The 23,171-nt window shown below is 42.3% G+C and overlaps 3 protein-coding genes across 3 annotated transcripts in view; 2 read left to right on the plus strand and 1 right to left on the minus strand.

The window, feature by feature from the left end:
• The window catches only part of ATP2C1 (ATPase, Ca++ transporting, type 2C, member 1), a 71,574-nt gene extending 66,421 nt beyond the window's left edge, over positions 1 to 5,153 (plus strand). The window contains exon 29 of the mRNA XM_015425827.1: positions 4,966 to 5,153. Within this exon, the coding sequence (XP_015281313.1) occupies positions 4,966 to 5,082 (117 nt within the window). The 3' untranslated portion in view covers positions 5,083 to 5,153. The remainder of the gene's footprint in view (positions 1 to 4,965) is intronic.
• A 102-nt stretch (positions 5,154 to 5,255) lies between these two features.
• Positions 5,256 to 8,957, minus strand: ASTE1 (asteroid homolog 1 (Drosophila)). Its single transcript, XM_015425828.1, has 3 exons — positions 7,656 to 8,957; positions 5,743 to 5,953; positions 5,256 to 5,308 (listed from the first exon to the last, which is right to left on the minus strand). Exons 1-3 carry the CDS (start codon positions 8,955 to 8,957, stop codon positions 5,256 to 5,258), a joined length of 1,566 nt encoding a protein of 521 aa, XP_015281314.1.
• Positions 8,958 to 17,561: 8,604 nt separating this feature from the next.
• NEK11 (NIMA related kinase 11) overlaps positions 17,562 to 23,171 on the plus strand; it is a 116,944-nt gene continuing 111,334 nt past the window's right edge. Inside the window, exon 1 of the mRNA XM_015425829.1 lies at positions 17,562 to 17,731. Coding sequence (XP_015281315.1) covers positions 17,562 to 17,731 — 170 coding nt within the window. The remainder of the gene's footprint in view (positions 17,732 to 23,171) is intronic.

Raw genomic sequence — 23,171 nt, forward strand, 5'->3', positions numbered from 1 at the left:
TAAGTTCTTTGCACAGATGTGACCACTGTCAGATCACTGTCTTTTCTTTCTTTTTGTGATTGAAAAGCCTATTGCAATTTTTGAAGTAAATGTCTGCTTTTCTTAAAAAAATAAGTGCAGATGTGTAACTTGGTATTTTGAATGAATCTGGTTCACAAATCAGAAAATGATTTGTTTTGTTTTTTTTAACTTCCAAGGTGACTTTTCACTTGGTCAGAGCAGGCTGCATTTCATTCTGCACATTTCCTTGTTACATATTTACCAGTGACATTTAATTCAACAGCCACTGTTTTCCATTCAGCAGTCTGAACCCCAAGTATGTTAATCATACCCCATGAATGAGTGAACCTCTGCTGTGTCAGGCCCATGATATACGGTACTTAGTCCCCTTTTTAATAAGCGTCTGAAAAGACACTATCCTTGGCCTATCCGCTGTCTCTTTTAATGTAATTCTTGATTGCCTTTTATTTTCCTGCTAAATGGTTTCTGTTATGGTTTTCTTGGATCTTATTATTTTGGGCTATTATAGGGGCTATTTAAAAGAGCTGGAGTGTGTTTGTAGATTCCAGTAATACCACAGATATTCCATCTGTCTGTATGTGCTAGTACGGAGGACCTAGTCTTCATCTATCCAAGTTATTTTGCTTTCAAACTGTAGCCAGGATCTAAAGAAGCGCACATGGCTGTTGGGGCCTTTGTGTGTCGGATGACAAGACTTCTCTCCCTTCCTACTGCAGCTGTTTGTCTCCTGAAAAGTTGTTTCTAAAGGTCACAGGAACACTCAGACCACATTCAAAAACTCTGCAATACATCCGGAAATTCTTTTTTAAAATCAGTAACCCTTCCACCTGTGTGTACACACAGTAGCTCTTCTACTCATGCCCAGGACACCTAAGCTGGCATCCAGTTTCAAGCATTACAGATGAACATTTTTTGTTGTTCCAGTTGGCAATGTTACAGAAATACAGCACTTGAGGTCTTTCTCACTGCAAGAGGAGACACATGTTTTATCTGATCTCCATTTCTGCTGTGCTATCTGGCAATGGTGAGTTTCAATATACACACAGGCATTTTAAATATTTTGTCTGGCATCACAAAATGTAGGTGTTCTGCCTCAAATTCGGTCTCTGTTTTGGTGGTTGCTGATGCAAATTTAGGTATTAGGCTCAAACCCAGGGAAACATTGGTAGTTATCCTGTAAATCTGTTGCAAGAGACAAAATTAGTAGTTTCTATATAGAATAGTACTCAAAAGATTAAGAAAGTGAAGTATTGTGAATGCACGTTCCGGCTGATGTTGCAAATGACATTTTGCACCTAAGTGAAAAACGTCCCAAACTCTGTTTTTCATTTCTTCTATAACACATTTTATGTATATACACTTGTTTTTGCATATTTTGTCCTGGCATGTTTGTCAGGGATTGGGGGGAAAGGTTGGCTGCCATAGAAAACTGGAGATAATTATTCTGTAAGGAGAGAGATTAAAAAAAAAAAGTGTGACTCCTTGTTAAACTAATAGAAGGTCACACTCTGAAAACTGAAACCCGCTTGCACCTATCATAGAAAACAATGTGAACACTTTTTTCAGTTTTGCATACACAGAGAGCTACAGTTTTCTTCAGAATGAAAAAGCTGAGAATCTCAGCATTTTGTGCAAATGAATTCTTTGAAGGATGCATGAATTTTGTGTACCTCTGCTTAATGCATTCCACTTAGAGATTTGTGCATTTGCTCTGACTTTATGCTAGTGTCTTGGGCCACTGTGCATAGACCATGTAGGCAATGTCATTATCTTAATCAGTGAGACCACTCCCTGCTTCTTTCTGAAAAGTGGCTTTTTTGTTTTGGACTAGCTAAAACCAAACCTTAGAGCAGGCAAAGCGACAGAGCACTAAATTCCCACGTATGGTTCTGGAGTCCTACTTTCCAATGAGACTTGAAGTAGCAATGAAAATAATACATTAACTGCAACCTTTTATTTCTAATGAAATGTACCTTTAGTCTTCCATCATGAATGTTGTGAATCTGTTGTTAATGCTGCATGAAGGCAGAACTTCCACTCTAGCAGCTTCTCTCTTGTCCAGCACTTGCTTAACAGCTTGTTTGTTCTTTTTCTTACGGGACTTGGCCTTCTTTTTCTGGAAGAAATCTGTAGGTATGACACATCTCACTACACGTACCATGTTGCAATAAAGCTGGTTCATCTTTGGAGATGCACTGAGGAGACTGTCTGGTGTGGCCATTGTTGTCTTTAGCTCATGGCAGAGTTTATGCACAAGGGTCCCATTGTAAAGCCTGCCAAAAAAAGGATAGAAAATTTACTTTCCATAACTTTCCACCACAGCGTACAGTTTTCTTCTTAATACCCTTATTTACAAATTTAGTACATAGATGAAGGCGGTGTGTTTGGAATAAAGTGCCTTGCAACTTGCTGCAGGAGGTTAGCCAAGATCATTTATCCCTATGGTTGACTAAACTAAATAAACATGTGAAAGAGGTCATAGCAGAAAAAGAATCCTGTTCTAAAAACCTGAATGGTTATTGGGAAAGATTCCTAGGAGAAGGAGCAAGACCAGACTTCATGGTTCCAGTTCCCAGGAGAGTAACTTCTGGAAAGGAGAAGATATACCTGATGAATTATGAGAAGAACAGGAACTATGGCTGTACAAAGCAGATACAGAAATTGAGCATGAAGACAGGCACATACAGAGAAACTGGGCTATCATCTGAAATTGACCAATCTAGGTTTGGTAAAGGTTTACTGTCATAAGAGTCAGGTACTTACATGGCATGTAAGTTTCGTAGGGTACATACTCTCCTAATAAGACTTGCTGATCTTCTACCTAAAAGACTTGTTTTCTGGGAATGGGTCCCAGAGCTTTGTAAAGGCTCAGGTTTATCTGTTGCCCTACTTCTTTCTGTTCAATGAACTGGAGACCTCTCACTTTTCTTGAGGTCAGACTGCATGGATTAATCAAGGAGATAGATACAGGACAGCTCTTCTTCCCAAACTCTATTTCACCCACCTGTAGAAACCACATGACCATTGTTTTGGCTATGAAAGAGGTATCACATGACAGTTACTATTTTCCCACCTTCTACATAAAATGGGTTCCTAGCAGGTCCATGACTTGTTTCAAGAACACTAATCTTAATTTACATTTTTCCTGCACCAGGTTTAATTAGCATATTTTACTTACTGAGTTTATCCAACAGCTCATACCTATAATGCCTGATGCAGCACTTTTCAGTTGGACACAGAGCACAAGTAGATATTTGCTGAGATAATGAAGGTTCAACATGATAGGTAAAAAAATGAACATCAGAGGAACAGCAAAAAGCAAACAAAAACATTGTACCAGACTAAGAATATAAAATACAGACTTCTCTCATTCTACTGGGTGTTGTTATAAACAAAAAAAAATCAGGTTAGGTTAGGGTGACAAAGTGATTGGCCCAAAGTCATCCAGTGTGGTTCATGGTTGAGTGGGGCATGGAACCTCAGTGTCTACCACCACAATTTGGAGAATCTAGCCATTATTCTACTTCCTCCCCAGGGGCTTATAGCAGAATATTTTTTCTGTTTAACCACTCATTATTGAAGAGATTTTATGTTAGGCCATTTTAATGTGCTGCCTTTGGCTGTACTGGATGGTAGGTTCTCTAAGACTCCATATGTGGATAGAATATGTCCTTGTGTTAATGAAATCGAGTCTTGAGCATATCATTCTGTGCTGTATCTTTTATTGTGATGTTCGATCATTATATCTCAAGCCTTTATTGAGAAACCTAGCAAATCAACCTGATGAATGGAAGACATCTTATTTACTCTCTACTCGCTCCTTAGTGACTATGGAATTGGTGGCCAAATTTTTGTTTTTGGCTTCCATGAGGAGGGAATCTATTATTAAGTGCATATGATTTTTGTATTTCCCTGCCTGTCAGTTTTGATGTGATATGCCAATAAAAGTCTTTGATTGGCATTTTTCTACCTGGATGGTATTATATAATTCCAGCAGTGAACACAAATCTCTCCCTCTGACTGTAGTAACGTTTGATTTGTAAGTGTTTTTAGGACTGAAGAGAGATAGAGATTGTATAACAAAAGTGAACCAGAAAGTCCCAACTTTATCCATGAACTTCACTAGGTAGCTTTAGGCTAACCTGTATCTCTTAGTTTTGCAATGCAAAACAGGTACTCGATTTTCCAGAATGTTGTACGAATTAATGAGGTACTGTGAATGCTTTAAAAGTGCTCTACAAATGGCATGTTATATGACTTTGTAACTTCAAACTGAAAATTTTATTGAAGCTTCACTTGATGACAGATTTCCTTAATCTCAAGAGGGCACAGGGTTCTTGTGCCAAGAAAAAGATTCAAACACCCTGAGATGATTGAACAGTTCTGATGTGTTGGGCTAAAAGTGACTTCATCATTGCAGCAGCTTTGTATTGCAAGCAATGTTCCCTCTAAGCTGTGGAGTCTTGTGAGCAAATATTCTACTTTGTGAGCTACTGGCATTAAAGTGGTGAGCGAGCAATTTGGCTACTGCATAAAGCAGTTGGCTCTGGAGCCATCCCTTCCTGAGCTAAGACAAAAACGTATGAGCCGGAGGCTAAAAAACTGAGCTAGCTCACATTAACTCAGCTTAGAGGGAACACTGATTGCAAGTTGATTATGATCTTAACTGGTTCAAGAAATATGCCAGCAGTACTGTATTTGATAGAATATTAAGTGCCCCCCCCCTCAAAATCTTGAAGGTGCAGAAAGTACAGTGTAGACAAAAAAGAAGACCTCAAAAGTATAGGTTAAATACACTTCTAGGAAAGTAAGGCATGTTTAAATTGCACTGAAAGGTATGGGATTCTATGTACCCATCTTTCCTAATCTGGTGCATGATTATTCAGAGATCAGTCCTACTGAGTATACATGGGCTTGTCATCTGAAGCATTCTTACCGTGTTAGATCTGGCTCAGGGAGAGGAGCAGACAGCAGCTGGTTGAGATACAATGCCATTTGGAGGCAGCACTGCCACTGGCAGAAAATGTGTGCAGTGTCCAGTTCCAGTGGTTCTTTTTGTGATTTCTCGCCTTTCCATTTCCGGAACTGGTCGTACACTATTTTATTGACTTCTGCATGAAGAGTCCCGGGCTCTAGATAACAATGGGGAAAAAATTCTGAATGATCTAAGATGTTAAGCAAGAATTCACGTAGAAGGGTTAAATCTGTGGGGCACATCTTTCAAACAGTAACTTCTACCAACTAAGTTTGTGCTTTAAATTCTGATCTGAATTGTATGCAGGGATGCCTAGAAAAAAGTTTAATATTCCTTAGGAATGACTCAATGGAATCCTCATCTCTCATGCATTTTATCCAGATGTAGCTGGCAGCAATTTACCTACTTCATGGTTCAAGGACCTACAGGAACCCTTGCTGTACCCACCTTTCTGCTATAAGATCCATTACCTTCTAAACAAAAATGAACACAAAGTTTTGAGTGTTTTGAACGTTGCCAATGAGGCATAGAAAGTAAGGAACATCATACATTTTTTCATGTAACCTCTTTGCGAAGTATCTTGTAGATGTCTATCATACCACATCAACCGCTTTAGGATAGATCAGTCATCAGTTGAAATGAAAAGTTGATTGCTAACGTAAACCTAAGCATGGAAAGGAACTTCCAAGTCCAAAGAGTATTTTTAGTAGGGTTCAAAATTGCCTTACAGGACTCCGAAGGCCTACCTGGGTTCTCCAGTATTTTGTGTAATTCACCAAATACCATGCCAAGTAGTAAAGCCTTCATGTGCTGTAACTTCACTTTGGGTTCTGAATACCGTATCCAGAAACAGGTCACTGCCACAGGGAGCTGCAACTGACCAGGAACTGCCTCAAGGACACTGGCTGTCACTTCCAATGTGTCCAACAAAAGTTGCAGACGGTCTGCTAAGGGAACCTGCAAACAAAAGTGGCACACTTTTATAAGGAGACTTGATGCCAACAGAAATTTTTAATTAGGGTGAACCCGCAATAAAATAACACCCTGCCCTTTCCAGTGAGTCTGCCTAGAGTCATACTACTTGCGAAAAGTACATTTTCCCTATAAGCATTTTGCTAGCTTTCATGCTGCCTCTTTTTGTTGTTTTTTTGGCGAGTAACCCCAAAGGACTGGAGAGAGAAATAGAAATGTCTTAATATATCTGTCTTTGAAATATTGGGAGCAACATGAACTGGTCTGAATTTTCATTGGAACACACTTCTGCCAGGCCTGTAATAGCAGTTCATTGTATTGCCACCTAAGATGTAATAAATACATTTTTTAAAAAAATGCTGCCTCTTTGTGACAAGAGAACCTGTTTTAATAAAACCTGACCATTACCCCGAAGACCTACTTACTAAAAATTCTACGTATATATATTTTAATATCTCTCCAACAGACCTCTGCTTGTAACATTCAGTTATTGGGTGGAGGTCAATCTAGTCCTAGACACTGACCAGCTGTCTATCCGAATGAGTTCCCCAATGGCAAACAGTTTTTGAAACTGCTAATACAGAGCAACAGCCGTGGTGGAAATGTTGAGGAAGATTCCATTTTGGTGGGTAAAATTTTCAAGACCATACTCACTGTTTAGAGCCAATAGGATAGGGCAGGTCTGCACTGGCTAAACATGTCCATTCAACTCATATGCACATCTCAGCTGTGTGCAGGGGTCTTTTTGTAGAAAAAGAGCTGCAGGAGCTCATTAGCATATGGTATGCTAATGAGCTACTAGGCCATTAGCATATGCCACGCCCCCTGACATCACCAGAAGTGATGTCAGAAGGGGAAGCAAAAGAGCTGGCCTGCCGAGGGGGGGGGCGAAGAGAGAAAGGGTTTAAAGTTTAAACCCCTTCTCACTAGAGTTGAGCCACAGAAGGAAGAAAGGGAAGGAAAAGAGGAAGAGGAGAGAAGGAAAGGAGGGAATGAAAGAGAAGGAAAGGAGGAAAAGAGGAAGGAAGGAAGAGAAGGGAAAGAAAGAAAAGGAGGGAAAGTTGGCAAAGAGATGGAGGAAGTGAGGGATCCCCCACCCCCGCAGATCCCTTATTTACGGCTTTGGCGGGGGCCGGGGAAGTCGGCGGTGGAGCTCTCCGGGCGTCCTCCGAGCCGCAGTGCTTCTGCGCGGGCCCAGGGAACCCAGTGGGGGGGCTCTCAGGGCGTCCCCCGAGCTTCAGCCCCTCTGTGTACCCCCTTCCATAGTCATTCACTGGGGTAACAGGCACCCCCAACAGCCAGTGATTGAAAACCCTCTGCTCTAAGCAAGTGGAGAGAGGGCCTTCCAGTCCCATTTATACACAACTATGTAAGAGGCAAACTAAATTCAGTACTTTCTATGCATTACGCAAATTCATACCACCTATTTTACATAATTTATGCTGGCAGTCATGGGTAGGACCAAGAACATAGAGGTAATTGATGCATTGGCCTCTGACTACTAGAAAAACTACTCAGCTGCCCCTGAGATTTCACCAGCAATTGCCCATGCACTTTATCTTTGCAGCGATGGAGGCTAGATTTTTTTTAATGAAATCTGATCAGGAATCTACATTTTTAATGCTCCTGTAGAATTCTACATAGCCCTGCTAATAAACTTTCATGATATGCCATCATGAACTTTTACCTCATTTAACGTAGTCAGAGCAAAATTTCCTGAGAATGACGCTGCTGAAACAAATGATTTCCTGAGTTCTTTTTGGAATCTGTCAAATTCACAAAGGGCGGGAGTGGAAGAAATGGGATGTTTCCTTGCAGAGGTGTAGAACGAACTTTCTGAAGTATTCAGTAGCAGCCCATAAATCACCTGTCGAATGGACAGAGCTGTAACGTGACTGCTAGGTCTTTGGATATTCTCAACCTGAGCATGGAGAATTGCTCTTCTTAATACCAGGACATCACTAATGAACGGTGCGAGAAGGCCCTTAGCGAAAGCACTAAGAATCCACAGAGGTAATTCTTGTTTCTTGGCTTCCTCTGATTCATAACGTCCGTTCTGAAAAAAGTCTTCCAGATTGACATTGGACGGTTCATATTCCTCCATAGAAGCCCAGAGAAACTGTCTTGTCTCCTCTTTCTCATGCTGTCTAAGATATTTCAGTACATTTTCTATAGCCTCAGCGGGATCGGCAAAACGAGACAGCCAATTCAGAAGCCCCTGAATACGGATGTGCTTTTTAAATTTATTCCCATAGCTTCCAACAGGAAGGCGTACCTTGCTGAAGAACATTTCCATAGCAGGCAGGTTAATATAATCGTTGCCACTCATCACTGCAAAAAGCGGTAGGAGAGTTTTGCTCATATTGCCGAAATGCTTACAAAATCTCTCTAAGGAGAAGCACTTTGCTGGGATATAGCAGTCTTGTGACTCTTCATAGGTGCAAATGTTTCTCCACTGAAAGTAATTCAGAGGACAATAGCCTGCTTTTAGGTCAAAAATACAAAAGTCACTATCAAAAGTCAACACAGGGCAATTCCAGTGATTGGCTAATGACACAATGTCCCTGTCTGCTTCTGAAAAAGATTGGACAAAAGGTACTTGTAATCTGGTTAAGATCTGTTTAAATACTTCTCGGATGAGCAAAGGTAATACGCTTCCAGCACCGCCACGAGAGATGGAAAAGGCCAACTGGATCTTCTCCTGTGCTCTTTCCTTTAAGGTTGCGAACTTCTTATCAGAGACATCACTTCCTCCGTCTAGCACAACATACGGTCTGATGTCACACAGAGTCAATGTTTCAAAAAACTTGTGTGTGATATTTGTAAAAGAATCATAATCCCCACCGTGCCGAATGTCCAGACTTGCATCAAAGTAAAGTCGGTGGTATAGGTTATTTCCATCAATTATTACTTTTGTGTTCCTCAGCTGCAAGTCAACAAAGAATTGCTTGTGTTCCCCTACATAGCTCATCATTCCCTGGATGCCCATAGCAGTGGAGTGAAATGCTCCTGTTAAAACATAGGGGAGGGGGAAATCACCCTCAAAAGCAAAGTACAAACAGCACAAGTAAAGTAACTACAATCAAAACTATAAAACATGTTGGGATCTATTTCTATGGGATCTATTTCTATCAGCCTGTGCTAGATATTTGGGTTCAAAATGAGTACTCTCTATAGTAAGCCAACTACAATCACCTGGATAATTTTATTTACTGACTTTGAGGTAGGTTAGGCTGAGAGTGTGTGACTGGCCCAAGGGAACCCAGAAAGATTCAGTGGCTCAGTGGGGACTCCAGCCTGGGTCTCTCAGATCCTAACCCAACATTATAACCACTATACCACACAGGCTTTCAATGAAGGAGTTCTACAGTGTTGACATTAGCAAATTAGTATGTGGGAAGGGTACACCCAACCCTGTCTGATTATGAATAAGGCTCATGAAAACATACTAGTCTGAAGAATCTCTACAAGACATTTGAAACAATTTTCAATCTATTCTGAATCAAGACCCTGCTGTGTTCCTGATGATGTCATTTGGGCACATTAGAAGGCCTAGAGGTCTCCCTTCTCCTAAACCACTGGTTCCCAAAGTGGGTAATACCACCCCCTGGGGGGCGCTGGAATGATCCAGGTGGGCGGTAGGAGCCTTGGGTGCAACTGGGGGGCGCTGAATAAAAATAAGGGGGCGATGGAAGCATAAAGAAAGAAGAGTCCAGAATTTATCTAAAGCAGCCTTTTCCTGCCTTCTCCTGGTCTTCCCTGGGATCAGGGAGGGAGGTGGAGAGGGGTCCCCATAGCCAACCCTTGTAAGACTGGTGTTGCTGCTCGGCTAGTGTGTGGTGGCTGCTGCTGGCCTCTGGCTTCAGGCCAACAACACCTTTCTTTACAACAACATCTTTACCACGTGCAAATTTGTCACTGCATCTTTTTGTCCACTTCTTGAAGGTAGATTTCTGGGGGGGAGGGGGGTAGTTTTTTTTCTGAAAAGGGGGCGGTAGGCCAAATAAGTTTGGGAAGCTCTGTCCTAAACGTACCTGCGTGTGTGGAGATGGAGACAGTGGGAAGAACTCATGGCAAATCTGAACCGCATCCTAGAAGACTTAATGCTGCTGTGAGCGTGCACAAGAACTTCGAGGAATGTGAGGAAGTACAGGTATGGCACAGCCCATATTTCCAGCTGCTCCTGGATATTGCTACAGGTATGTGTGGCAGATTCCAGGCCTCAGTTTTTACATTACATTTCTCACAAACCCTCCTCACAGATATGTTTTGGAAGAGCTAGCATGGAGCCCATACGGCAGGGGAGCCAAAAACAGCTCCATCCATCTGGGCTGCAGCGCCAGACCATAAAACACATTTGGGAGCCAGATTTGTTTCATATATTTTATCTTACACTTCTTCCAAGGCGCTTGGGGCAGTGTACGTGGTTCCTCCTCTCCTGTATCATTTCTTCACAACCACCCTATGAGGTAGGTTAGGCTGTGTGACCGGCCCAAGTTATCAAGAAGAAAGAGTTGGTTTTAGACTCTACCCAAAGTTGTCTCAGGGTGGCTTATAATTACCTTCCCTTCCTCTCCCCACAACAGACACACTGTGAGGTAGGTGGGGCTGAGAGAGTTCTGAGGTCACCCGGCTGGCTTTATGTGGAGGAGTGGGGAATCAAAACTCAGATCAGAATCCACCACTCTTAACCACTACACCAAGCTGGCTCTCTGGCAAGCACCAAGAAGCTACCACGGCAGAATGGGGATAAAACCCTGGGTCCCCCAGATCCTAGTCTGACACAGTTTAACCAGCACACCACACTGACTTTGTGGCAATGGTGACAGTCATCATCTGGGGGTCTTCAGAAATGGCTGTGTGAATTGACCCTTAATTCTTGTCTCGTCCATTTTATTTTCACAACAGTCCTGTGAGGCACAGTGTGTGGGTGGCTCACCTAGAAAGTCCGTCTCCTACTCCAACATTTTAACCACTGGCTTTCCTTTGCAGTGGTGATGCCTTGATGAAGAAAACACTGTCTGCTGGATTTCTGCCCCTCACACAGCTACCAAAGGGATAGAACACAGTTGGGAGTCCAGTAGCACCTTTAAGACCAACAAAGGTTAATTCTGGGTATAAGCTTTGGTGTGCATCCACACTTCTTCAGATACATTGTGTGAGGCAAAGCACCCTAGTTTCACTACGGGTTAAAACAAATGCTAATTGGGGCTGTTTCAGCTTGCAGATGTTTGTGATTTAACTTTAGATCCCATGGTACAGACGCATAAACTTCTAGCCTGGATTGAGCGATTGAGAATGATGCACCAGTTAATGTCAGGTACTGAAGCATCAGGAAGAAAAGTTAGCTTTTATTGTGTTCTTTGCTATTTGATCCTAGAGACTGTGTCACCTGGCAGTATCCCTAACTTTGTTTGTTCAATAAACCTGTGTGCATTTTTAAAAAAAGGTTTTGGTCTTGTGCGCATTTAACCTCAGGGACCCATGAGTCTGAGCACTGCTTGCTAGTCTGGGAGGCTGTGGCTCGACACACTGAAACAGACTGCCTCAAAACTTACATATAAGTAGCAACATGTAAGGGCTGAGGACGTCTGCTTCAATGCATTTATTTATTTGTTCGGTTTATATCCCGCCCTTCCCACAAGCAGGCTCAGGGCAAATAACAACAACAGAACACATCCAACAATTAAAAGTAGTTATATAAGCAATGATAGCTAAAAGCAGTTAAAACGAGAAAATATCGGTCTAGTTAGCACTATCTGAAAACGTGTGCATTCACACGGAAGCTTATACCCAGAATTGAGCTTTGTTGGTCTTCAAGGTGCCACTGGACTCAAACTTCGTTCTATTGCTTCAGACCAACACGGCCATCCACCAATGTTCCCTCTAAGCTATGGAGTCCTGTGAGCAAAAATTCTACTTTGTGAGCTACTGCCATTAAAGTTGTGAGCAGGTAGTTTGGCTACTGCATAAATTAGTTTGCTCTCGAGCCATTCTTCCTGAGCTAAGACAAAAATGTGTGAGCCGGAGGCTAAAAAACTGTGAGCTAACTCAGACTAACTCAGCTTAGAGGGAACACTGCTACCCACCTGAATCTACCAAAGGGATTTGTTTGTGTGACGCTGAACAATTCTTACACCATTCTGTCTGCAGTTTTAGAAATATGGCCCTTACTCCAGGAGTTAGTTCCTCCTGTTTGGTTTGCCTCCCTTTCTCCCTGGCAGAGCTCCTACGCCCCTTAACAGCTAACTTGCAGGCAGTGCAGCGAGAGAGGCAGCAAGACCAATTGCACTTCTGCAACTATAAGCGGCTCTTGCACTCCTCCGGCCCACTTCCTGGCTGCCGGGCACTTCCGCTTATCAGCCCGAGCAGGCAGAGCACCGAAAGCGGGCGGGGCCACCTCCTTCGTCCATTTGGCCACCTCGCCTTGAGGTGGGGGAGGGGAGGCGGACACTGGCTTGGGCGGCGCGACGTTACCTGCGTGAGGAGCGTTCTTTTAATAGACCCCCGCCGGAAGGCTGGAACGCGGGGCACGCGGTAGGACTAGAGGAAGGGGCGGAGCAATTCAGGACACGTCACCACGGGGCGGCCGCGTTCCCTCCCCCAGCTATTCCCCGCCCCTTCCTCTCTGGCTCCACCCGCACGCGGGAGACTGTGTTCCCGTCATGCACAGCGCCGTCTCCTGGCAACAGGAACCAAACATAGCAAAAAGAGGGAGTGATTTAACCGTGCGAGTCGGAGTGGCTGGTAGCTCTACCGGAGCAAAAGGGGTGGCTGAGAGAGGGGCGGCTGAGAGAGGGGCGGGAAAATCCCCCCCCCACCTCACATCTTGGCTGAGTAGATGGGCAAGGTAAATAGAAAAGCATCCATCCTTTGAGTGTTGCATATTGACAGCCTGTGTGGGTTTTAGCCAAACCCGGTTCTTATCCCTCCATGCGTAACCTTGAGCCAGTCACCGATGGATAAAATGGACGAGAGGGGAGAGACGTGGAACGCTGCCCTTCTTGGACGAAGAGTGGGGTTAAAAATGATGTTCTAAGTTAAGTTACTGACTAGTTAAATACTTTAAAACTTATGGGTTACCCTTTGAAGAGGCTTTGGTCACGGGGGCTAAAGTGGGGCTTAAAGAGTGTCCCCCCCCGTCCTTTCATTGAGTCCTTTCCAGTCCATAGCAGTGGTTGTGACAATGGTGGTGTCTATTTATATGGGCAATTTAACTTGTATTTTACTTATAAGGCATACAGTTTCCAGAGAAAATAAACTCTGAGGAGAGATTTGTGCATCCTAAACACCGACTTGATGAGTGGAAGACACTCTTAAAAACGGAAAGCTGTTTATTAAATTATCTCCAACACTTTCCCTTGTACTGCAGTCATGGAATACCTTCATCATACCAGCCAATGGATTGTCCATATTGTCATTCAAAATGTGACTGGAGATGCTGTTATACCAATAATCCCCATAAGTATGCCCAGTTTTTAATTATTATTGCTTTTGAAATTATCACTACCAACATTATTTTAGAATGGTTAGATGCATGCCCAGTTTCATGACAGAGGTGGGAAGCTGACAGAATGTGTTCTCAGTGAACTGACATGAACCTAATGAAGTTCAGTTGAGGGTGTATCTGAAGACCAGGTGGGAAGATCTCTGTGATCAAAAATAATGTTAAGATAATTAGCCCAAACTATGGGACCACAGGTATGTACTACACATAAATGCTAACCTATGCCTATGTAACTATAATGTTTGTGTAGCACTTATTCAGACTATTCAAGATTTCACATATGTTACCTTCTTGTAATTCAAGTATTTACGCTGTAAAATAGTTCAGCAGAGATCTATCCCTGCAGATGGCATAGGCTACGTAAAAGTCTATATGAGAAACTGCATAACATACGGATGATTCACAAAAGAAGTCTGCAAAAAATATTAGCAGATATTTTTGTTTTGTAGACTTTATTACAGCCTCCTTGGCTTCATTAGGCAAACTGAGAATTATAGACACAGGAGTTTTCATAGCTGGTAGCCTTAATACACTATGATTATTTTTGTTATTCCTTTCTGTTGTAGGAGGGCAGGGAATTGGAAAGATGCTCATATTCTGTCACATTTAAAGTGTTTTCTTTTTGAAGCCAAGATTACAGTTCATTTGTTCTATTGTGAATATCACTTTCAGTAATTAGAAGTTTGGCTGTACTTCATTAGGAAATCACACGGCCAAGTACAAGTTCTTGGCACAGGATGTGTCAGTATCTCAGCCAGCTGGGTGTCAGAACAGTTTCACACACATGGTGTTATTGTTACAAATTACGTATTCATAGGCCTCAGTTGATGCATATGAAGAAAGCTACTGTTTAAGCATAGGCATTCTACAGCTTTAAAATGAAGGGTTTGGAGGCTGTGGCAGGATGGTTAAGGAAGAGCAGGCTGAGACTGAATCCGGGGAAGACAGAGGTTCTGTGGCTAGGGGGGAGGGATCCAGGACTGGGGTTTCAGCTTCCAGCCTTTGATGGGGTGCCATTAACACCAATGCACTCTGTCAGGAGCCTGGGTGTGACCTTGGATGCTTCCCTGTCTATGGAGGCGCAAGTCACCAATACTGCCAGACTGGCATTTTACCACCTACGTCAGGCACAGCTCGCTGGCTCCTTTCCTGTCGCCCCTGACCTGGCCACAGTAATCCATGCAATGGTCACCTCCAGTCTGGACTACTTTAACTTGCTGTACACTGGCCTGCCCTTGGGACTGACCCAGAAGCTCCAACTGGTTCAGAATGCGGCGGCATGAGTCCTGGCAGGAACGCCACAGACAGCACATATACAAACTGTGCTGCACCAGCTACACTGGTTATCGGTGTAGTACCGAGTCAGGTTCAAGGTATTAGTGTTGACTTTTCAGGCCTTGAGCGGTCAGGGACTCTCGTACCTTCAGGACCGCCTCCTCCAATATGTCCCCAGAAGAGCACTGAGATCAGCTGATAACAACTTACTGTTGATCCCTGGCCCTAGGGACGTCTGGCTGTCCTCAGCCAGGGCCTTTTTGGTCCTGGCCCTGACCTGGTGGAACTCTCTGCCAAATAACATCGGGGCCCTGTGGGATCTGATGCAATTCCGCAGGGCCTGTAAGGCAGAGATGTTCCACCAGGCTTTTGGTTGAGGGCAGCAACGGTTAAAACTGGCACCCTCCTTTTTTACTTTTGGCCTTGCATTTGCTTCCCCACCCTGCTGCACAGAGAGCATGGCTACTGGCAAAAAGGATTGATCACCATCTGGATTGATTGTTTTATTAGTGCACTGTAATTTTATCATACTGGTTGTATTTTATCTGTTTTAGTGCTGTAAATCACCCAGAGCCCACTTGCGGGGTTGGGCGATTCAAAATCTAATATGATGATGATGATGATGATGATGATGATGAGTGTTTGCTTATCAAACAACATCATTTAACAAAGAAAAACATTCTACCAGCATTAAAAAATAAATAATTAAAAAAAATAAAATTCTTGACTGTCTAGCTTCATGAGAGTCAGCGTGGTGGAGTGGTTAGAGTGTTGGGCTAGGGTCATGGGGTAGCAATTCTAAATTGGTCTACTCAGAAGTAAGTACCATGTTTTTCAATTGGGCTTACACCTAGGGAAATATTTTTGGGATTATAGCCCGAGAGGTCTGGGTTCAAATTCCCATTCTGCCATGAAACTTGCTGTTTAAACTTGGGCCATTCATTCTCTCTCAGCCTAGCCTACCTCACAGAGTTGTTGTGAGAATACTATGGAGAATAATGTACACCATCATTAGCTTCTTTGAGGAAGGATGGGTTAAAACTGTATCAAATAAATCAGCAATATGTGTGGCCAGTGGTAGAAACTCAGGACATAGCAGAGGTATACCTGAGAAGAAATTGCCCCTCTTTGGTCTGCTGTTAAGGTACACCAAGGAAAGGAAACAGACAGAAATCTTCTGAGTATTGTCACAATTGTTGTCTTCCTCAGATATCAAAAGATAGTTTATAAGCCCCTAAAGGCTTGTGAAACTTTAAAGTGCTATATATGTTGCTGCTGTTATATAAAATTCAGTTAATGATTGTGCCTGCCTTTAGTATCTGAGAAAACAAATGCATGAGGAACTACAGCCATACACACATGTATGTTAATATACCAGAACATTAAATACTGCATGTTAGAGGATTGTTTATATTGCAGCACTATAAATAGTTACTGTGGATCTGCAATTTAGGTACAAACCAGAACAAACTCATGCTGGTATTGTTAACTGTGTAAGACAAGCTCCACGTTGTGAAAAGTATCTATGGTGTCACATTGCTTTGAAATTTAGCATTTCAGTGCATATCAAGTAAAGACCATTTTTTAAAAATCCTGTAATTTTGTTGTCAATTCCCATTCTGCCATGAAACTTGCTGTTTAAACTTGGGCCATTCATTCTCTCTCAGCCTAGCCTACCTCACAGAGTTGTTGTGAGAATACTATGGAGAATAATGTACACCATCATTAGCTTCTTTGAGGAAGTATGGGTTAAAACTGTATCAAATAAATCAGCAATATGTGTGGCAGTGGTAGAAACTCAGGACATAGCAGAGGTGTACCTGAGAAGAAATTGTCCCTCTTTGGTCTGCTGTTAAGGTACACCAAGGAAAGGAAACAGACAGAAATCTTCTGAGTATTGTCACAATTGTTGTCTTCCTCAGATATCAAAAGATAGTTTATAAGCCCCCAAAGGCTTGTGAAACTTTAAAGTGCTGTATATGTTGCTGCTGTTATATAATATTCAGTTAATGATTGTTCCTGCCTTTAGTATCTGAGAAAACAAATGTATGAGGAACTACAGCCATACACACATATATACCAGAACATTAAATACTGCATGTTAAAGGATTGTTTATATTGCAACACTACAAATAGTTACTGTGGATCTGCAATTTAGGTACAAACCAGAACAAACTCATGCTGGTATTGTTAACTGTGTAAGACAAGCTCCACGTTGTGAAAAGTATCTATGGTGTCACATTGCTTTGAAATTTAGCATTTCAGTGCATATCAAGTAAAGACCATTTTTTAAAAATCCTGTAATTTTGTTGTCAGTCTTGAATCAGAACACTTTATTAATTTGTCATATAAAATATACCCCAATTCTTCAGTTTGTTGTTACTAAAAGCTGAGTCTTTGCGACTGCATGAGGTTGTCATCTGTGTTGCCGTTTGCTACAAACTCACATGTTCCACAACAAATAATAGCCTGTAACCTACAATTGAAATGAGGGGTAAGAGAGAGCCAGATATCTGCTGTATATTTTCCAAGACCAGCTTCTGAACTCTGCTACCACCAGCCATTGCCGAAAGTTATGCATGAGATGCGTGTTGGGTTTTCCACTCAGGGAAGGATTCTAACTCATTTAGAGAAATGTTTGATAATATTGATACTGTATCCTAGGAAGTTCTCCTTTAAACTGACACAAACAGTATTTTAAAGATTTGTAACTTTTGTTTCCCTCCCTCTCTTTTTGTCGTTGCTTTGGGATTAAAGGAGCCTTTGGTCTTCAATATATAGATATAATAGAAAGCTGTGCTGCATGGAGCAATGTTGAGATTCCAGGAAGTTGTCACGCATGGCTCCTCTTTCACATCCATTTCCACCTGCTCAAAGGCATTGATTGCTGGAAGATACACTGTTCAGCAGAAACTCGGCCGGGGAAGCTTTGGAACTGTCTACTTGGTTTCAGACAAAAAAGCAAAAGACGAAGAACAGTTGTAAGTAGTCTGCTTGTCTGTCTGATTTGTTGTTTACGGTCTTTAAGGTGTCTTCATAGGGAAATGATGGATCACAACACAGTGATGTTTGTCTCCACCTAACATTTAACCTGTTTTTGCTTGGGCTGATGTTGACTGAATATTGACAAAAGGCCCTCTAGTTTATTCCGGCTTTTTCCATCACTTTCTTCTATTCTCAAACACTTTTGTTCCTTCTGTTTAGTCCTTTGCTGCTTCAGCCTGATCATGCCCAGGAAAGTTAAAATTTATCTTTTTTCGAATTCAATTTTGGGTGTCTTCCAGCCTGTACCTAACAACACATTAGAGCAAACCTTTGATTGGCAGGTAGCAACTACTGCAGCCAACAAAAGCAAGGGAAAATCCCATTGCTGAACATTTTAGCTGGAATAAGACTTGGCTAGCAATAAAGAATTACAGAGTCAGTTGGATCCATAATTTCAAATACATTTTCTTGTTTTTTTAAAAAAATGCTGTGCCTTCTAAATCCTTCTTTTGTTGTACAGGAAGTCCTTTATGGTACTTCAGGAATTCTACCTGTCCTGAAGCCCAGTTCCTTTAGCCCTGCACTTGCAATTGAGCGGTGAGGCACTTGGGGGAGCCAGTGTATCACTCACACCACAGTAAAGCAACTGAGGTGCTGCAACAGCATTTGCCAGAACTGTTATTTAACCTCAGCTGCACATTTGACAGTGGATCCTTTAACACTCTGTCATCATTATTTACAGCAGACATGAATGAAATTTAGGGAAAATAGGAGTCTAACTATGAATATAGCAGAAGGTATGAACAGTCCGTGTCTGTGCTAATATGACAAGCATTTTAACATTTCTCTTAACATCTCTATTTTCAGCCAAGGCTGTCTCGGTTAGCAAAATTAGTTTCAAACCAGCACTGACAAACCTTAGAATAGCTGTAGGTCATAAAGCGTTTTGCTGCTCAGTTCCCAGCAATGCTAGGGTAAGCTGCTTCTGCTTAGAATCACTTGTGCTTGCCGGCTGCTGAAATGCAGAGCCATGTCTTCTTATGTTTTCTTTGCCTCTTCCAGCAGTATTCAGTGTCTGCATGGGTTTACTGTGTGATGAAGCAGGCACAGGGCCACTGGTGCCACGCTCTGCCAAGCCTGCTACTCTCACTAAACTCCTCTGGCTTCTGACCTGTCCTCTTGAAAATGTGCTTAGTTATTCGATGCAGGAAAGTAACATCATATGTAACATTGGAATTTTAATAACTAATAGTCTAGGGCATAGCTTTAGATCCCCATTTTGATCTGTTGCCCAGTGCTTTGTTGCCTGACTGTAGATCAGCTGTGCCAGATTGGACCAGTGGTCCTTCAAGTCAGGCATCCTGTTTTACATAGTGGACGTCTAGTATACGCCATCTGTTGTTGGCCCTCCAGGGCAACTTGGTTGGCAGCTGTGTGAAACAGGATGTTGGACAAGAGGGAACAATTGGTTTGATCCAACAGGGCTCTTCTTTTCTTCTAGATGCTCCCAGAAGGCCTGTAAGTTTGTCATGAAGTCCACACCCACCCCTGTTCTTGCCTCTCCCCAGATATCCCAGCATTGGTATTCCCAGAGTAGTTATCTCTGAACATATAATCCTCATTGCTAATAGCTACTGATGGATTGGCCATCAGGGAATTTGTCTAATCACATTTTAAAGCCAACTAGACTAGTGGCCATCACCATGTTCCACAAGCCAACTGCTCTTTGAGTGGAGAAGTGTTTCCTTTACAGTATAATTTTTGATTGGTTTAGAAGGGCATAACTCAATTTAAGTCAATAGACTTAAAAGGATTTAACTCTGCCTAGAGTAACATTGTTACATTAATATTTATCTTATATGAAAAAGAACTGAACATTTAAGGACTTCAATCTCATCAGTTAAATAAGATTATAGATATGAAAGGTATTCATGGGATAATCTATGTGTGTGGTATGAGTGTATGTTTCTGTGGCTATGTTCTTTAGTAGATTATGTTCTTGTTAGATGCAGAGCTTTATCCATGTTGTCTCTGATTGGTTAGAGCTATTGCCATGAAGCATCTCTTCAAATAAAAATGGAGTTTATAAGGTGTAACATTGTTTTTTCAGTGCATAGATATGTTGCATTTAAAGCTACATATATAGTTAACCACAGACGTTGGGTGAAGAGGGTTGGAGAGTTGCTGGTGATCAGAGGACAAAGAGGCATCAGCTATATGACTCTGAAATCTCTATGCTTGCTAATTCTATTGGTCTCCTGCTTTCCTATTTTCTTTTTGTGCTTTCCCAGTACTTCCTATTGCTGAGTTTCCTTCCTCTTTAGCTACTGGACAGCACAGAATGAGGGCTGGTTTAAGAGATCTCACCAGCTGCTACTTGCTGGCTGATTGTCAATTCAGGCAGAACAGCTAAAAGGTAACTGCAGGTGGTCTGACCCCTGATGGACTTCCAGTCAGGCAGCCAGTATGGGGTGGGAAGTAGATGCTGAGCAGCTCTTTGGGAGACTTTTATTGCTGCACAGTCACATGACATTTTGCTTTCTTCCATTTCACAGTGCTTGGACATTGCCCAGGAATCTGTGCTATACACTGGTATGGAGAAACCAGAGGTTTCCCCCTCTGAATTGTGCATATTGTATGCAGCCTATGCATTACTTAAGTGTGAAGGCATGTTTTTGACACATTAGTTAAATCCGCATTTCTGGCTTCTCTGGACCTTTCTTTGCAAGTTTTGTCAAATGAACTACACTGGTACTCTGCAAATAGTAAGCATGCAGCTACCAGGCCAGGGCCAGGGACAGTCTTAATGATTCTGGGGTCCTGGGCAAAAGTCCAGGAGGGCCCCCCAGAATTGCTCCCCCTGTCGCCAAGGCCTGCCCCAAGCAAGAGGTGGCCTCTGCAGCTGCTCCAAGACAGGCAGGTGCAAGGAGCTGCTATTTCCCCTCTGCCCACTAAAAACAAAGATGGGTGGGTGCTATGAACAGGTGGGCTGGCCCAAGGAGGAGCTGTTGCTGCTGCCCACCTCAGACAAACAGCCAGGCAAGTGCAAGGAGCAGCTGCCACTGGTGAACAGGCAGGTGGGTGTCAGGAGTAGCCACCACCATGAGCAGATGGCCCAAGTTCTGCAGGACCCTCTCCTCTTCCTTTGCCTCCCTTGGGGGGCAGAGGGCCCATTATGGCTCCTGGCTCCTGGTCTGCCCAGATCACTAAGTGCTGCACATTAGAGCCTTATTGCATTCTCCCTCCTAAAAGTCTTTTAAAACCATTTTTTTTAAAGGATCATCTAACCTGATGTTTTTGGTTGAGGACAGTGATGGTTTCATCTTGGCTGGCACCCTCTTACACTCTCTACCTTTGTTTTACCTCTTCCCCCCTGCCCACGAAGCAGCCGGTAGTCTGAAATGGGATTAATTTGTTCACCATCTGCTTTAAAATGTGCTGTCTGGTTTTAATTGTTTTATCTAGTATATGTTTGTATTCATATTGTACATCGCCCAGAGGACTGGATGAGTAATACATTTAATAAATACTACTACTACAACCACCACCACCAATACGGTTCTGGTTATCAGTCATTGGGTTGGTCCTAATACAAGATATTATATGGATTGTGTTCTTGGTACAATCCCAGATATTAAGCATACTCATACAACCTTCGGTATAAGAAATGTAGAATCAGCTCTCAGTGACTTCTTCCTGTGTCACTGTGAAATCAAGCCGAAGAACTACACCCAGATTTAAGCTTATTTAAAACTTATTTATTCTCTCCATGAAGCTGTAGTTCTGAGACATGAGTAGGAATACCTAACATTTTTTGCACTCTTACAGTGCCGCCCTAAGCAGTAACTCTGCTTAGGATGACACAGTTAACAAACTACAATTCCCAGAATTCTTTGTTGTGGGGAGACATGACAAACCAATTTAAGATGGATCTGAGTTTGTAGTATAGATAAGCTATTTGTCTTCTTTATATTAAGTAGAGGCTTCCAAAACAAACTTGTCTCATCACTATTGCCTCTAAGTCCTGAGAGTTCCCTCCCTCTTTTTAAAAAGGGCATTTCTCCAATTAGTCTATATCTGTATTATTTATTAGTTATGATGGTTCAGTATCAGTGTGCTATTGAGAATAGTGGTCACTGGGAAGACATTGTTATCATCTTTGGGTAACGAAAGTCCCAATCAGTTGCATAAAAAGAAGCTTTTGAGTTAAATCTTACTGTTCTATAGGCATGCACAACCAAGCAACAGAAGTACACAGCAGGCAATAGGGACTTCAACTCCATAAATATTCAAGAAGTGTTAATATGTCCCCTTGGTGGAAGGTGCATGCTGAGAAGCGCCAAGCACCCAGCACCGTTCCTGCATGTGGTAATAGTGGGGTGTCAGCACAACTTCTGCCTCTGACTTGCATTATACCATTAATCCCGACTCATGCTAGGATTCCTTGGAAACTGTGCACTCACCTGAATAATTTATTGCATGTCTCTCAATTATTTATGCCTTCTTATTACAACTGAAATGAAATCTAAAGGTGGAAGGCGTCCTGTAACTTATGAATATCCAAGAGACAATCAGTGGATTTCTGTGTAGTTAAATCCTTGTGTTTGCTGCCTGTTTTGTTTCTCTGAAGGTATTCCAAAGGGAACATTCTGCCGAAATTGAATCGATTAATACAATAACAAATTACTCTCCACTGGTTGCACTGCATTTGTGTATCTAATCATGCTGGTTCCATTTTCTTTGGCACCATTTTGCCTGAAAATAAAATTATGTATAATATAGAAAGAGGAGAGACCAGGAGAGGAGTATGGAGAGGTCACCATGTGTTTTTCTGAACCAATGTTAAACTTGCTAGAGGATGGGCAAGAAAACCCTTTCTGATAGAAATTTCTTCTTGGTCTCAAATGTGAAATGGCTTTCTTGATAAGCTGTCTTAGCCTTTCAGGATTAGTTTTTTTGGAGAGAGAATGTGTTTTTGTTTTGTGATTGCTGGTGTCAAGAGAAAATGGATTGAATTCACTCAGCTATAGTTATGACAAAGGTGACTTGCACAATTTGCATATTTTGATTCTGAGGTGGAAAAGTTTGACTTTGTTATACAGTGAAACACTTGAATGAAACAGTCCTCAGATGAACTCCAGAATTACCTTGTCAAAGAATACATGGGGGCCAATGTTCGCTTTAAGCTGTGGAGTCTTGTGAGCAAAAATTCTGCTTTGTGAGCAACTGGCATTAAAGTTTTGAGTGAGTGATGTAGCTACTGCATACATTAGTCTGCTCTGGAGCCATCCTTCCTGAGCTAAGGCAAAAATGTGTGAGCCAGAGGCTAAAAAACTGTGAGCTAGCTCACACTAACTCAGCTTAGAGGGAACACTAATAGGGGCCCCTCTTTACAAGTACTTCCCCTAGTGACATTGAGGTTGAAAAGGCCCTGTG

This window comes from Gekko japonicus, unplaced genomic scaffold (assembly GCF_001447785.1).
Source record: "Gekko japonicus isolate JY-2015 unplaced genomic scaffold, Gekko_japonicus_V1.1 scaffold2183, whole genome shotgun sequence".
Taxonomy (NCBI): domain Eukaryota; kingdom Metazoa; phylum Chordata; class Lepidosauria; order Squamata; family Gekkonidae; genus Gekko; species Gekko japonicus.

Coding starts and splice junctions, on each gene's coding strand:
- ASTE1 (XM_015425828.1), bottom strand. CDS start 8,957: ATGGGCATCCAGGGAATGATGAGCTATGTAGGGGAACACAAGCAATTC. Junction 5,954..7,655: donor CTCTGACTACGTTAAATGAG/GTAAAAGTTCAT, acceptor TTTTGTTTGCAG/GTTCCCTTAGCAGACCGTCT. Junction 5,309..5,742: donor CAAAATACTGGAGAACCCAG/GTAGGCCTTCGG, acceptor ACTTTTTTCTAG/GCATCCCTGCATACAATTCA.